We start from the raw sequence: 16,492 nt of genomic DNA on the forward strand, positions 1-16,492 counted from the left end.
TCTTTAACTTAAGAATGCTGCTTAGCATGAAGGACCAGGAGTGATTTGCAAAGGAAACCCAGTACCTTATTGCCTTCCTGGTGCTTATGACTGGTTTCTCAGGAGTTCTTCAAAATTTGCTGAATATTTTTGCTTTCTGAGACTCTGCGTATGACTGGTTTTATGGACTTTTGTCTTGAAACAGGTGTATTTTCCTCTAGCTAACATCTTAAGTATTGTTAGGGCCCTCTTTCTATTCTAGGACAGTAATGTAGCTGATCTTGAAAATGAATTGACACTGGTTTATGCAGTCACACTGATTCTAATTTTATTTTTTGTTTGCAATTTAAGAAATCAAAACAATTCTTTCAAAGCTGTTTGGGTTGTATTCTGGACGTAGCAAAGATACTCACTAATACTGTACTAATATTTTGTCTGTCCTAATGACATGCTGTTCAGGGATTTGTAAAGAACTGCCACATAAAAGAGGCTATTACTGAATAGGTTTGGGTTGTTGTTTTGGTTTGGTTTTTGTTGTGTTTTGTTTATTTCTTATATATTCAGGTGATGTCCTGTTGTAATTTTATTACTTGTTCATAATTTACCAGGGACAGGTTTGTGCCTTATTCCACAATAGCAGGACCAAGAAAGAAAGATACTTTCAGTGCTTACCTCAGTTATCACTTGTCAGGAAGGGAAAATGAAAACTGTGAGATTTTTACTTTTGTTTAAGGGCTTTTCTGCCACCAAAAAATACACAGCCTGAAGTGAAGAGTTAGTTTTGTTTTCTTGTTTGCTTGTTTGTTTGTTTTTAAAGCAGACTAATCTCACTAGCTAAGGCAGCCCTTTCATGATGTAGCCACAGAAGAGTCATTAAATATTTTACAGGGTTCACAGAATCCTGCAATATATTTTTTTTTTTCTTTGAAGAGGATATGATGGAGGAAGACAATGAAGTAGTTTTAAGCATGTGTAAAAGAACATTTTTCAAAGTTAGAAAGACAGCATGGGATGAAAAATTATTTTCAGATAATCAGGTAATGGAAGATAGCTAGCATTTATAGGCTAACTGAGAATCAACCACTTAAAGTTGTTGTAAAGGACTAAGCCAATTGATATTTCTTACTTCAATTAAGTTTAATTCAAGTTTTGGGAAAGGCCCAAAATGAACATAAGTAAAATTAGGAAAGGAGAATTTTCTTTTCAATTTTCCTGCCTCATCAGGAATTGCCTTACTATTGTTAATTTGATCTCTGCTGAGCTGTTTTAGGAAGCACGTGTATATGTGTATGCATTTTCCTCACAGTGAGTATTTATGGCAATTAAAGGAGAAAAGCATTCTTGGCATTCCCCCAAAGAATGTTAGCGTTGAGATAAGGCTGTATTTCTATTTCTGTTTCAACTGAAAATTGAGATACTGGATGATACAGATGCTAGAGGCTGTATGTGTCATTTTTGTGTGAAGCAATGACACCTTCTACAGAAAAGATTTTTTTTTAATCAATAATATGCCCACTTAAAATTTGTGCAGAATATATTTACCAGGAATATTCAACATATTTTCAGTGTTGTGGTTCATGCAAACGAACAACCCGCTACTGAAAATCTGAAATTGTGAATACTGCTTGAAGATGAAAGATCTGCTATCATATAAAGAAAAAGCAACCAAAATTCCATGATTCTGAAAGATTTTATTAGTCTACTATTCACCCATGAAGTCTAGCAGTCTTAAAGAGTATGTAAAACATGCTAACATTGATGCAACTTAGAAAGCAGCAGTTAAGTTTATAACTACCATATGTTGCCTTAGCTTTCTGATGGAGGTAACTGAAAATGAAAAAAAAAAAAAGTAAACATGACTTTTTTAGATGTGTATGTGAGCTGTTTATATGCCTGTTGCTTAAAGAAACAGCAGACCTGTTCTACTTGTTAAAATCAGAATTTCTTAATGTTGCTTAAAAAAATTAAATTGCATCCAGGTCACTAGTAAAACAGTCTCTTCTTTAAAAAAATTGTTGCTGAAAGAAAGCTGTTTCCAGTTCATATCACATTCGAGTTAGTGTTAAGAATTTGGCTTCCCAGAATGATGCCTTTTTTTGTTCTTCAGTTTAAAACCTAACTGAATATGTTAAAGCATCTAGGCCTCAGACATACTCATTGCAGCAATGAAGGCATTTGCTGTGAGCTTGTTGTGGGATCCCCCTTGGAATGTTCCTTTTTTATTTTCATCTGACTTGCTTATTTTGTTTTTACATGTGCTGCTTCTGGCTGGGATAGACTTAATTTTCTTTGTAGTAGTTAGTGTGGGGCTGTGTTTTGGATTTGTGCTGAAAACAATGTTAATAATAGAGGGATGTCTTAGTTACTGCTGAGCAGTGCTTACACAGAGTCAAGGCCTTTTCTGCTTGTCATACCACGCCACCAGCGAGTAGACAAGAAGCTGGGAGGGGACACAGCTGGGATGGCTGACCCCAACTGACCAAAGGGATATTCTATACCATATGACGTCATGCTCAGCATATATTTTTAAGGAAGAAGACGGAAGCGGGAGGAGATGTTCAGGGTTATGGCGTCTTGTCTTCCTAAGTAACCTGGACATGGCTGAGCACCTGTCTGCCCATGGGAAGTAGTGAATAAATCCCTTTTTTTGCTTTGCTTGTGTGCGTGGCTTTTGCTTTACCTTTTAAACTGTCTTTATCTCAACCCATGAGTTTTCTCACTTCTACCCTTCTGATTCACTTACCCATACCACAAGGGGCAGAATGAGTGAGCGACTCTGTGCTCCTTCCTTGCCAGGTGGAGTTAAACCACAACATAAACCAAATTTCACTAGGGTGATATTTTCTAGAATAGTCAATTGTTAAGGCATTCAGCTGGAACAGGAATATGAGGTGTTAAGTATACGTTTTGAATCAGTCATGTGCATGACATGATGCAGGTTTTCCAACCTCCCAGGCAACTTCCAAAGCCCTAATACACCACCCCCACTCTACTGATCTTTAACTCTTCCCTTTTTTTTTGTTGGAGCTTTTGATTTTTAAAATGAAGATGAGAAAAACTTCCCCTCCTGCAGGAAAGGGAATGGAAAAAGAAGAGAAGGGTTGGAAAGCTCTGTAGAGAGCCCATGTAAGATCTGATTTGTTGCTCATATTGCTGCAAGGAGGCAATGGCTGCTGCTGGGAGCCACCCCTCTTTTTTTTTTTTTTTTTTTCCCCTCTTTTTTTCTTTTTTTCCCCTCTAGCAGTAAGTGCTTTCTGGTATCTCAAAGACAGTAGCAGACTTTACTTTCTAGGGATTTACCGCAGTCAATCTAGGCAACAGCCTATTTTGCTTATGGTTTTAAGCTAAACATGAATCTCTGAGAATAAATGTACATGAGAGTGGCTTCCGCAGTGGTATCACTTTTAAAATACAATCCTTACTATACCATTGTAGTAAATACAGTTCTCCTTGTTGACTTGACAACTTAAATTAGTGATATATGCATGGCCCAAAATAATGATTCAGTTGCATAGTAAGATCCTGTGGTTCTTTGGACAGTATTAGGCTCACACAGAGCAAGGAACTGACTCTCACTAGTACCCTGGAGGCTGAACATATCAGCTTCAGGATTTCCTGTGGCATCAGTTAGTGCAGTGACTGAGAAATGAGATTTTGATTTCAGAAAGCTTGACTGAGGTCTGCAATAAAATGTGGCATAACACTTTGAGATATTTACTCACAGTGCCCCTGGAAAATCAACCTTTTTTTCTAGCTTCTAAAATTTAACTCAGAGAAATCCTGTTTTTCATATTTTAATTTCTACATTGATAAGCAATGTATTGCCTAACTTTTATGAAGTTGCACATGAATGTAGGTAAGTGATAGTCCTTCACCTGTGATGCTAAAAAGCTGTTTATTCACAGCCAATGAATAAGCAAACATATTAATGCTTGTGCATTTCTCCATGAATATAAAGATTGTTATAAAACATATCACAAACTGTTGTTGTCAAACTGTATACTCTCACTCCCCCATCTTTAATGAAGTCGTAATCATGAATAGAGTAGGTTCGCACTTAGTTTGAAATGTAAAGCTATAAGATGGTTTCTATCTGGAGTCATCATTGCTTAAGTAATTCTTCCCATAATGTGCTCTTTTACACTCCCATTATTTCTTATTTCAAACATGTTCTTTTCTAAGATACTGCTTTCAAAGAAATGTCCTGGGTACTCAGTAACCTGACTGTCAATGAAAGTGCAAAAGATTCATGGCCTCTTTTGAAATCAAGCTTGTATTATGTCATTCCATTTGAGAATTTTTTCAGTTGCTGTACAATGCTGTGATTAACAGAGGTCAATAACAAAACTGCATTGGTTTCATCTGGGTCTTTATTTATAATTTTGAAGAACTATTGATCACAGCCCTTTTTTTTCTCTCCATTAGATATTTTTGCAAAAAATACTGTAACGAATATAGCTAGCATAAGACTACTATCTAGCTTGACTGGAGAGAAGATTTGTCCTCCCTTTCCCCTTTCAAGAAATTAAAACATGGGATGTTAGTCCTATCAAACATTCCAGAACAAAGCCAATAGTTGTCCTGACTAGATAACATCCTTTAAGTTATATGGGGACTTAACAGCATGTTCAGTCCCTGCTTTCACCTGCTGCTCATAGCACTTCATCCCCAGAGGATACGAGTGACAGAGGTGCAAAACCTTTATTCACATCTTAGAGGTGAAGGCTGAGACACAACCTGTGATCCACTTCTCTCTCATCCTAATAACATTCATTCCTGATTTAGTGCAGTGAATATGTTACTTTGAACTCACTTGTGGGATTTCAGCTCATCTCCAAGGAAGTTATAGGAGTCTCTGCTGGTTCCTCTGGTGCACTCTTATGTTTCCCCTTTTGCTGTTCCTAAGAAGATGATGAGATTTGTATTTAATTAATTGTTTGTTGCATTGAGAATGTTCTGCTCAATCTGTGGAATTAATATATGGAAGCAAAACTAATGAATAAAGCCATTATTTTTTTTTCTTTTCTGTGGGAGGTAGGTTAGATTATATGATAGAAAGAAAGATGTTATTTTGCAGGTTTAGTGAAAATATTACACTTTTTTTCACAGAATAAATTGATCAAAATTGTTTATTCAGGAGATCAGTTAGGAAGTTTTTACAGGGACTCAATGAATTTTCGATGTGTAGACGAAATTGGAACTTAAGCTCCAGGGTTAAATGTGGTGTGTGCACGTGTTTATTTTATAGTGATTTTAGTTTACATCTATTTTTCAGGAGCAATAGTTCATTTTTGGTGCATTAAATTGCTCACAAATGCTGTATTCAGCTTTTCATAATATCAGTATTAGGATTAGTTACTTCAAGGTTGTTTCAGCACCAATATAAAATCAGTGTCTCTTTCTTCTTTTTGGTATTCCAGGAAGCAGCCACGGAAGGACAGAAGATGAAAGCTCCTATTCCCAACTTGATTCTCTTGTATGCTACTTTAACTCAGAGCTTGAAGGTTGTGACCAAAAGGGGATCAGGTAAGTAAATCTTTATCTCTGTGGTTACGATGTGGTTTGAAAAGAAGCGCTTAATATTTGCATATATATACTAAGATGTTGTTGTGGTGGTTTGGAACATAGGATTTCAAATACTGCAGCAAAGAACAGGTTACCAGCTTCTGTGTATTTTTAGACTATATTGTGTCATGAACTTGATAAAAAAAAAAAAAAGTTAAAATCACATGTGTAATGTGAGGTCAGTATAACAAATCATCTGCTGAAGTAAAGTTATTCCCAGAACTATTTAACTTGCTTAAAAGACTTTGTTGCAGTCAGTGTTGTTAATTTGAACTACTAGATTTATCTGTTTGACGAGCTACTAGATTTATCTGTTTGACTGTGCAATTTATGCTGAAGAATCTCTTGGATATGAAGATCATGCAGTTTTGGTTTAGGCTACTGATCTTTGTAATACAACAAATAGATCAAGCACGTTGCATTTAATAGCCATGAAAAGTAAGCAGAAAAATGTGTTTTTAAAAGGGCTACCCGATACCTGGTTGAAGACTTTAATTCAGCAAAGAAAATACAGGCAGTTTTTTGGAAACCAAGCACAGGGTGACATGTTTACTGTACATTTTTGATACTGTTACTATAGATGAATTATCTTCCTATGTAAATAAAAAACTGAGACAGTTGGGTGGTTTGGGGTTAGTTTTTTGTCCGTCACCCTGAAATTCTAATTTCCCCCTCTTTCAGTTTTCATTGGATAATGAAAAGCTGCAAACTGTCTTGCTCTGTGGCACTAAAGAGCACTTAATGGAAGTCCTAAGCCCGTGTTAATGGAAGTAGTTAATTAGGTTTGTTGTTACTAGTCAATTTTCTTTTGGCATTGGAGTATTTTAGGTAGCTTTTTTTGTGATGTTCCAGAAGTCTGGCTCTGATTTCTTTTGGTATTTTTTTTAAACTCTATTTCAAACTGGAGTGGGTTCATAGTTGTTGTAAACTGGTGCTTTGCAAGGGATACAAGGCTTTATAAGTTTTGGCCAGCAGCTTCAATCATATTTTCAATGGATTATTTTTGTAAAAACATTATGAAACTGATTATGTCTCTAGTATTTTGGTGACTGGAAATGTAGATGAAGGGAAGGCAAATAAGGAATACCACTATAAAGTAAGGTATTCCTCAGCCAGGGCTTGAGATTAAAATGTATTTGGGGTTATTTAAACTCAACAAAACTGGAATGCACGGGTGGTGTGCAGCAAAGGAGTTGGTGATCGGTTGATGTGTTTTTAACATGATGTTGAAGCCTAGATAGAGATCATAATTCTCCCTTGAATACATCTGGGTGAGGTTGTTCTGTTTGATTAAGATTTAATACTTGTAAGCTTGAATTTAAGGCCCCTTAATCTAAACTTAATATAAACATTTTTGATCATCTTAAAGTAATTTTTTTTTTTAAGGAACTAAAAAAAGCCAGTCATCAGATACCTGCTACTTGAATGTGACAATAATAGGAACTTTTTTATTTCATCATTTTTGCCTGTATCCTCTTCCTATGATTAACCAATGTAAGGAAAAGCGGTAAATACACACTTTAATTTCTGTTTGGGAAAGTAATATAACTGCTGTCCAGCAAAAAAAAAGAACATACAATACTTTTTAAGATGTACAGCATATGTTCTCATCCCGATGCTGTATAAAAAGGAAAAACTGTAATGGAAATCTTTGGATACTGTAACATGAGGTTCTTGATGTTCTCACATCAGATCTGCTCAGCTTGTATATAGTTTCAATTAACTATATCACCAAAAGGGTTGTTTGTAAAACCTCTGATGTACTGAAATCTCAGATCCGTCTGCCTTCGGTCATGTTGTTGAGTGACTTCAGGCTTGAAGACCTTCCGCAGAAGTAGGTGGAATGTGATAACATATGATGCTGCTTGGTTTGTTTTTGTTGTTGTTGTTGTTGTGGGGTTTGGTTTGATTTGACTGGTTTCTTTTTCCTCTGGGAGGCCTGTTTTGCAATCCTGAAATGTTTCTACAGTGAAAACCTTACTTACTTTAACAGAAGCTTTTAGCAACATAAGAATCACTTACCTGTACTGTGAAAATAGAAATGCTTTCCTAAAACTAATGAAACTTAAGGTTGGAAGTAGGAGAAAAAATCAACTTGGGAAACAGAACTTTGTTTTTATGTGAATATGATAACCAGAGGCAGAGGATGGCAAGGACATGGTTTATGTCTCTTTAGTCAGTTCTACTTGTGAGTTCAGTTTTTCCTTGATATATCAACATTGAAGTAAAATGAATAGCAAAATAAAGATGGCATATTTTTATACTTATGATGTGTTATAATTATAAATATGGAGTAGTAGTATTCACCTTTTAGAGATATATTGCTTTTATGTACTTCTTTCTCGGTTATGAATTAAAGGAATGTATTCAAAGTAAAGTTGCATGTGCTAAACAGCTGTCCTAATTGTGACTTGTTCCTTCTGATTCGCTTTTGTTGAGCTTATTTCTAAGTACCCAAGCTGAAAACAAAAAGCTTCAGTATTTTATGTTAAAAAGAGATCTATACTTGGAAATACGTCTTTTCCATATTGTCGGTTGGAATTTTCCTGCTAGAGTACTTCAGCTCTCTTCTTTTATAAGTCTTTAATCAGCTGTACTAGAAAAACAGTGATTAATAAAAGTTTGAGTTTCTCCATCTGGTAGAAATCCGTTTCCAACCACTTCTCTGTCAAAAACATGAAAACCTACCTTCAGAAAGTCAGTGAGGATTCACAGCATGCTAAAAATGTGGAATAATTTGTAGCCTCAAATTCTGGGTTTATTTCTAAAAATAGATAACAATTTTGACTTTCTATTGCCTTTTAGGACTGTAGTTATTTCAAATAATTAGCTATATATGTACACAATTATGATCAATATGGTATTCTTGTCTTTCTTTGTGTTGATTGAAAAGACGGATAAAAAAACATTGCAAGAGAAAGCTTAGGTTGTGCTGTGTTGGATTAAATCTCTGATCATGAGAAGTGTTGTGCAAGGCACTTTAAAGACACTTAAAGGCAGTCCTTGAATCTTTCTACCACTGTGTGCTGTTCATCAGTTAAATATAATAATATAGGGTATAAAGGGAAAAGTATGAATCAAATATTTATTACATTAGCAGGAAAACATGCTTTAAATTAGCTTGCTCACAGCTGTGTGACATACCTGTTCAACACTATATCTTGCATGTGTGATTCTGTTTCTCTCTGACAGAAGATACATCTCTTTTTTTTCCATTTATTATTTTAAATCATTGAACAGTTTCAAATGACTCTTTAACGTAGAGTGGATTTACTTTACATTTAGAGCATGTAATAACTGTGTGTTACATAAGAATGGCTGGATGACTAGTTCCACTAACAATTCCATTAATAAATAAAAATGATGCAAGAAACTTCTTCCTCTCTCCACGTATGCAAAACCTATATTAGACTTAAGCACACCTAAACTTTTCCTATCAGTTATAGTTGAATGCACAACACCTACAAGTTGTAATGCCTTCTCAAGCAAGAAAGAAAAGATCCTTTGCCTTAAGCTTTGCCATTCCAACTATTGACTTGAGAGGACACATCATGTTTGTTAACTGGGTATTTTAGGTAGTTAGTGAAGTTCCCATGAACTTCTGGAGAGGCTTCAGAGCCTGCAACAGTAACTGCAAAGATGAACTTTCATTTGGCACATAATGGGTATCAGATGTGATCTGCTGAATGAGAAGTTGACTCTTGCACTACTTGTCTTTTTGAAATACCTCAAAGAATCTGGCTTCATGAAACAATTCCTCTCTTTGATCACTATGTCCTGGTTGATACAAAGGAAGAATAGATACTTAAAGCCTACATACTTTGATTCGTTCAGCACATGGTTTACTAGAATTAGCTTAAACCTCAAAAACACAACCTGTTTTTTATCATGATGCCAAACTTCATATAAATTTACGTGTCTAAAAAGTGCATGGATTTGTTTTTTTGCAGTCCAGTGAGTGCCTGTTGCTCAGTGCAGTCCTTGATAGTATTTTGAGAACTTTATGGTAATGCTTTTCTAAATTCTTTTCTTTCAGTGATTTTTCCTGAAATTATCCTCTTTCATAGTTTGAACTAAATTGTATAATTTTTTTTTTAGCCATGTGGTTTTACATCCCTAGAAACTTAGGTTTCTTAAAGTCTGTTCTTTTCAGGTTGAGTGGTATTTGATCACTTACTTGTGGTGAATAGAGTTTTTGCTTATGAATTATTAATATTCATCAAAGAGGAAGTAGGTTAGGAAAGAGAGCCTCATGCTGATCTGTACAGATTTTTTTTTTCCCTGTAAAATGTATGTTAAATAAAATACTTGAACACCGCATTGCCATCTGGTGGTTTTTTTCCAAGGGTGCTGAATAGACAAAGGAAAGAAAGGTGTTTTGGTTTTTTTTGGTCAAAAGATGAGTGTGTTGAAAGGAAGAATTGTGGGAAAAGTATGTAAAAATATTATATTACATAAAGAATTATGACTTGATCAGTATAATTAGACAGTTTCAGTGTAGTGGTGTTTTATACACTCACATTGCCTAATAACAATCTGGTGTTGCCTGGCATCAACAAAAGTGAGAGATATTACTACTGTCTGCAGTTCTCTGCTTTTCTGTAGATTATTATGCATTATGATTTAATTAATATTTTGTGTTCAGTTATGCTATTGTGAATGGAAATTTTCTTTTTTAGGTCAAATTTATGCTATAATGGAATAATTTAACTGGAAGGACAATCTTTCCAATGATGGGTTATTAGGAAATGTATGAGATCCTTTACATCATTATTATGAGATTAAAGCCTATAGGTGTATTTTTTCATGTAGCGGAAGATAACTTATCTTTTTAATGTTTAGAATTTCTGTGCTTTATGACTGTGGGTGGTTCTAGTTGGATGGAAGATCAACTGTGAAAAAAGGAAGAGCTTTCACATTGTGATGTTGGTATTTCTGAATTTTAGTTTGTTTTGTAGCAGAAAAATATGATTTTTAAGTAGGTAAAAATAATTCAAGATTTTTTTGTTCTAAAACTAGTGGAGTTCTGAGGAAAAGACTGGAAATATATACTAAAAATTGTGCGTAGTTATTCTGTTTGACAAATTCCATACTCTTTAGAACTAGAAGCAGACATTTTTCTAAATTATGGCCCTCTATGAATCTTTATTAATTATTTCTTATGTAAGAATATTTTAGAGAATAAGCTCAGATGTATAAAGGATATCTATGCACAAACCAGGCAGGTTTTCTTTTTCAAAAACGTTTTCTTCAATTGTAAACAGAACACGTGATCTGTACTGTGTAGGCCTGAACACCAACAAAACCAAGATTTTACACCTCTTGACAAATTTCATAATGAGAGCTCAACAACTTATTAATAATAAGAATAACAATAAAATCCATGGAATGAATGTATATACCTATGCTATATGTAAGGAATACATCTACAGAGGTCAAGACAGTTTGAGAACTCTTTTCAGTAGGAAGAATTTTTAATTTAGTTTACTCATTTGTACCTAATAATCAAATTGTCTCTATTTTACAGAATTATATATGTATAGAAACCAGCTTACGTGGCAAAAATGCCTTGAGAAACTGCACACAATTAATTGCTGAGGCATAGCAGAGGTCTGACACCTAGTATTTGAGTATTTGTAGTTTTTATTTATTTTTATAACTCTTCTCAGTGACACTTGATGTCCTAAGTGCATAGTATTACATGAATCATCCTATTCTTAGTGTCTTTTCTTCAGTGGTGCAATTCTCTTTTTCATTTTGCCTCTGTTTTGATTGCGAAGTAGTTTCTATTTGAATTCTTGTCAAAAGGTAATTAGTTCATGGATGTCATATTGGGTCTGATGTAGACTGAATGGTAATCAGGTGGTTCAAAAAATAAATGGACATATTATCTGTTCATTTTCTTATAACATTTGTAGGCAGAACATTCGCATATACAGTACTCCAAGTACACTGGGCTTGAAGCAAAGCATTTACAGCAATTAAAGAGTATGCTTCTTGTAAGCCATAGGAGTTTGTGTCAATTCATATTAATGGTCCCTAGCTGTTGTTTTCACTCTGTTACAGAATGTTAGCTTTCCATTATTAATCGATGAGGCTTGTGGCTTGTTGATCAACACAAAACCTGCAATAATATTTAGAGTATATATGTGTCTATCTGATGTACCAGATTAATTTCTATGAGCAAGGATTTTTAGAACTGGAACAATTAAGGCTACTGTTATTTCTGTGAAAACCTCTTTCTGGTTCTCTGGTGACAAGAAGCAAAAGTATGGTGAAAGTCAGCCCTAAACAAATATGTGTGTACATTTCTTATTGCAGTGGGGGGATGGGAATATTTTTGCATCATGTCCTGATTAAGTAGTGAACCTTTTTTCATGTGAGTATTGTTTCAAAAAGCGCATTTTGAATTTGCATATAAATATGCAGCCTTGTTTGTAGTTTTAGCTGTGGGAATGAATGGGGGAAACTGTGAAACATTTTTCTTTTTGAGGGAAAAGAGAAAGAAAGATGAGGGGAAAGCTTGACAGGTAAAACCACAATGGAGATAAACAGAAATCGATTTTGTTCATTCTCAGGCGTCTTTCTTATGTCCTGATCTATTAATCTGTTCCATATTGATTTTATTAACTCTCTTCTATGTTCCTCTGCTTTTTATCCTAAGAGTAAAAAATGTTTTAGCTTACTTTTTGCACCTGTTTTGTTCTGAATTAAAGATGGTTGTTCCTCCCCATTCTAATGTGTAGTAGAAATCAGTAAGTTTTATTTTAGTGTTAAAACCTTCTGTTCATAGTGGAAGAATGAATTAACTGGGTCTATGTCTGTACTTCCTTGGATTTTGCCTAATTTACAAGGTATATACCTTGTATAATGTATGTCAGTGGGGGAGGGTGTTGTATACTTTCTTACTTGCACATTTTTGTTAGAGATAGAAAATTTACAACAACAATACCATTTAATATGTAGGAACGGGGTCAACTGAGAGGAATGATTGCTTATGCGGCTGGGAGGGAGGTCTAGATGATCTAGGGATGTGAAGACTGTGTAAACGCTCTGCCTCCTTCAATGCTTTCACTCTATCCTGAACTTTTGCTGTCTATCTGATAGAACCATGAGGCCTCCTGGAATTAATATAGAAAAGTTTTACAGCTTGTTATTTCTACATGGCACCAGGATACTAAAAGAGCAATTAATGTCCTTGAGCACCTTATTTAGACAGCAAAAGTACCCCTATCCCCCCATCCTGCAGTCAACAAAGCCTTTTATGACAGTTTTGACATCATCCTGACCTCCTTTTTTAATATATGAAGGAAAAAAACCTCCACCTGATTATTTTTAGAAAAAAAGGCATGATTTGCTTTTTGTGAATGAAAGAGTACTGAATGAGAATAGAATATAATAATTTCAGTCAGAAGGGACCTACAGCAATCATCTAGTCCAACTGCCTGACCAATTCAGGGCTGACTAAAAGTTAAAGTGTGTTGTTAAGTAGAACTTACCAATTAACTTATTTAGTAACATTTCATATATTCAGGAAATTATGGGGTTACTTTAGAATATGGTTTTGAGCCAGTTTTTTTGTTTATGCTGACTGTGTATGGGAAGCGTTTATTTTTATTTAAAATAATAATCCTTTAGAAAAATGCATGTTTCTTTAGGTACAGTATTTAGTATGTGTTGCATTGCTATGGAGTATTTTTCAAGGTATAGTTTTCATTTGAAAAACCCTGAAGAATAATCTTGTTGGAAAGAACACTAGTTTTGTTACTGAACTTAAACAGATGCTTTGGCCACAGGGATAGTTCAGCTCCAATGGTCTCAACTCTATTTTATTAAGCTAAGGACACTATTCAATATATTAGATGAACAGCCATGATGTAGATTGTTTACTATGCGTGGGTGTGGGCTATATTATAAAGAAAGAAAGAAACACAATTGTGTGCCACTAGAGGATTTGCTCAATAAGGAATGATTGCGTCGCAAGCATAAATCCTTTGTGACACATCACTTATTTTGGAGACACTATGAAAGCAGTAACTGTTACATGTCATGTGGGCATTTATGAACAGGATGGCTGACATTTTAAAAATAGTTATATGACCTTTTGTTGTTGCTAGGATCCATATTGATACTTTTCAGAGTCCTAGGAGATGGTGAATAATACCACAGTATGTGAAAAGACTGTCTGTGCGGTAGCAAAGGGTCAATGTTTTGTAGTGCGCAATACATATTAAGAAATGACTAATGATAGTAAAGGAGACAAAACAAAATCTAAAGGCAAGAAGACAGTAATAGATATTCTTACATAGTTCAGTCTTTGAGTTTTAGTAGCTGTTTAGAATGACTCTGCTTCGACAGTCCCTATTTTTCTTGGGGAATGGTTAGCAGTTGTTTCACTGATTGGCATCTGTTGGCAAATGGCCTAGAAGATGTAAAGGAACAAGTGACCTTTGATTGGAAATAGCTGTTGCAGAAGCTTTATTTATTTGAATATTATGCTGTCCATTTTATGTAGAATCATGACTGCGGAGAATTAGGAGACAAAAAAAACCTCAAGGGCAAGCAATGACCATCTGATAGATTTGTCCTTTTTATTTAAGTGTACCCAGTTGTAAACCATTATTAAAATATAGAAATGAGAGCTGTGATAATTGGTTTTGCCCATTAGAATATGTTTTGTTGCTACACTTAAATTAAAATTGATGCAGTCTGTCCTAGATTAAAATACTTACTGACTTGTTCTTTCTGAAAGATGGAGGGAGAAAGTGCTATCAGTGCTGCGTACACAGATATATGGGAAGCAATTTAGCATGAAAAGAGAAGGTCGACCTTTAGATTGCAGTACTGAAATCTTCAACCATTCTTGCTCAGACTTGTTTTTGCTGTTATGGTCTTTATTTCAAATGCAAAATGCACATTGTCTGTCATTACTTTCAGATTTATCTTTTTATCTGTTTTTCAAAACAGTTTTTTGCAATTATAAGGAGAATTATCAGACTGCTATAATAGTAAATTACGACATAGTTATGTTAGCTGAAAGATGAGTGCTCCTGTAATTTTATGGCTTGCTCTGAAGGCTTAACTCATTTCAGGAAACTGTCGGGTGTATGGATACAAAGCAGACAATTGTGTTGAAGCAATCTGCAAATTCATTTGGAGTAGCCCACTTCCACAAATGACCCTTTTTCATCATTGGCAAAAAAAAGCAGTTTTTATTCTCTTTTAAATCAGTTTTAATTCCAATTAAAATAGTTCAAATTGACAATTGCAGTTTTAATTACAGAGTCATTCAGGTTGGAAGCCAGCTCTTGAGGTCATCTAGTACAATCATGGGTTCAACCAAGGTCATCTACAGCAGGTTGCTCAGGAGCGTATGCAGTTGAATTAAGTGACTTGAGGACTGTTCTTTAAAAAAAAGAAAAAAAAAATAAAGAAAGAAGTAAGGAGCATTTTAGAGGCTATATATAAAGCTGTAGTCCCTGACCCTTGATTTTTTCAGATTAGAACTTCCCTATACATCTGTTGCATCATGGATTACCTCATGTCCCAGTGGAAATTGTGGCATGTTTAGGATGGTAGCTCTGAATTGCTCTAATGTGGAGTTGCAACATACCAAGGAAACACCAGGAGCTGTTGTCATGTCAGATTCTGAAATTTGACCTGCCCAGAAGCAGGATCAGCTAAAATCCTTGGTACCTGTTCAGGATGTTCAGTTTCTTTCACAGTAAGATTTTTAAATTATTGGAAATTGAAAATGTATTCAAACTCTATTGAAAAATAAGCCAAAGAGGCATGTGTTAAGCCACATGGAAAAATGAATGTACATCCTGTATGTTTTACCATTCCCTCGCCACCTGACTTCTAATGACAGTTAAAATACTTGGCAATACAAGAAACAGTATTTTCTTATGGGAAGAGTAGTTGGCTAATACTAGGCACGCTACTTTCATACGCTTTTGTATAATTCACTATGATTTTTTTTTTTTTTTTTTAATGAGGTTTGTCATAGTAGGTAGAACAAAGACAGCAACTTGAGATATTAAAAATTAAAGAGTAGGCCATAAAGTTAACAACTTTCAAGAAAACCAGAAACACACATGGGTTGTCCAGATTAGAAGAGCACAGCCTGAAGTAAAGCTGTTGTTAATACTATTTTATTTAAAAGTACAAGGTTGACTTGTCTGAAACTCTGAATTTTCTGCTGGATGTCATTGGCCTTATAACCCAGAGGGAATCCTGAAGGCAAAACAGAGAGATGGGCAAGGAATAATGCAAAATCCCTCTCTATATATGTATGCAAAGATGTCTGTGCCATGAGGGTAGGCTCATTTCCTTTGTAGGGATCATGAAGCCCATAGCGATGCTGTTAAACTGTTGTGTAGGTCGTTGCCTGGGTGCAGCACAGCAAAGGAGGAGGGAAAACATGGAGCAATATTGTCAAACTCTGAGGCGTTTCTAATCAAACAGGCTGAGCCAAGTATGACAAGGAGTCCAGGTGCCTTTTCTAGGAGTGACTAATGCACACCTCATGGTTTTTTGCAAGAGGCCTCCTGGCCAGTGAATGTCCTGCTTTCATTCTGCTGACTGTGTCAGGCCACTTTAGGGACTCTGCGACACAATCACTTTTTTGTATCATAGGTTTATTTTGCCATTGGCAATATTTTAAATATAATTTCAATTTTTGTAATTTGAGAGGCAAAATGAAATTTTAAGCTTTGTATTTTTCTAGGAAGTTGAATAAGGGTCAGTAACAGAATGTTCTAGTTGGATAATCAACATTTTTTTAAACAATTATTTGGCAGAATTGCAAGCTGGTATAGGTTTACAAATATGAATGCATTCATTTCATAGTATACTACTTCCTGTGAAGTTAAATTGGACTATTAGCGGGTGAACTAGGAAGCTTAAAACAGAGAAAAAGTTTGGGGAGAAATCATGGCAAACCATG

The 16,492-nt window shown here is 35.1% G+C and overlaps 1 protein-coding gene across 1 annotated transcript in view; it reads left to right on the forward strand.

Annotated features, from left to right (window-relative positions):
• Positions 1-16,492, forward strand: part of IL1RAPL1 (interleukin 1 receptor accessory protein like 1) — a 736,319-nt gene that overhangs the window by 86,530 nt on the left and 633,297 nt on the right. The window contains exon 3 of the mRNA XM_065652835.1: positions 5,400-5,505. Coding sequence (XP_065508907.1) covers positions 5,424-5,505 — 82 coding nt within the window. The 5' untranslated portion in view covers positions 5,400-5,423. The remainder of the gene's footprint in view (positions 1-5,399; positions 5,506-16,492) is intronic.

Source organism: Caloenas nicobarica, chromosome 1 (genome assembly GCF_036013445.1).
Source record: "Caloenas nicobarica isolate bCalNic1 chromosome 1, bCalNic1.hap1, whole genome shotgun sequence".
Taxonomy (NCBI): Eukaryota; Metazoa; Chordata; class Aves; order Columbiformes; family Columbidae; genus Caloenas; species Caloenas nicobarica.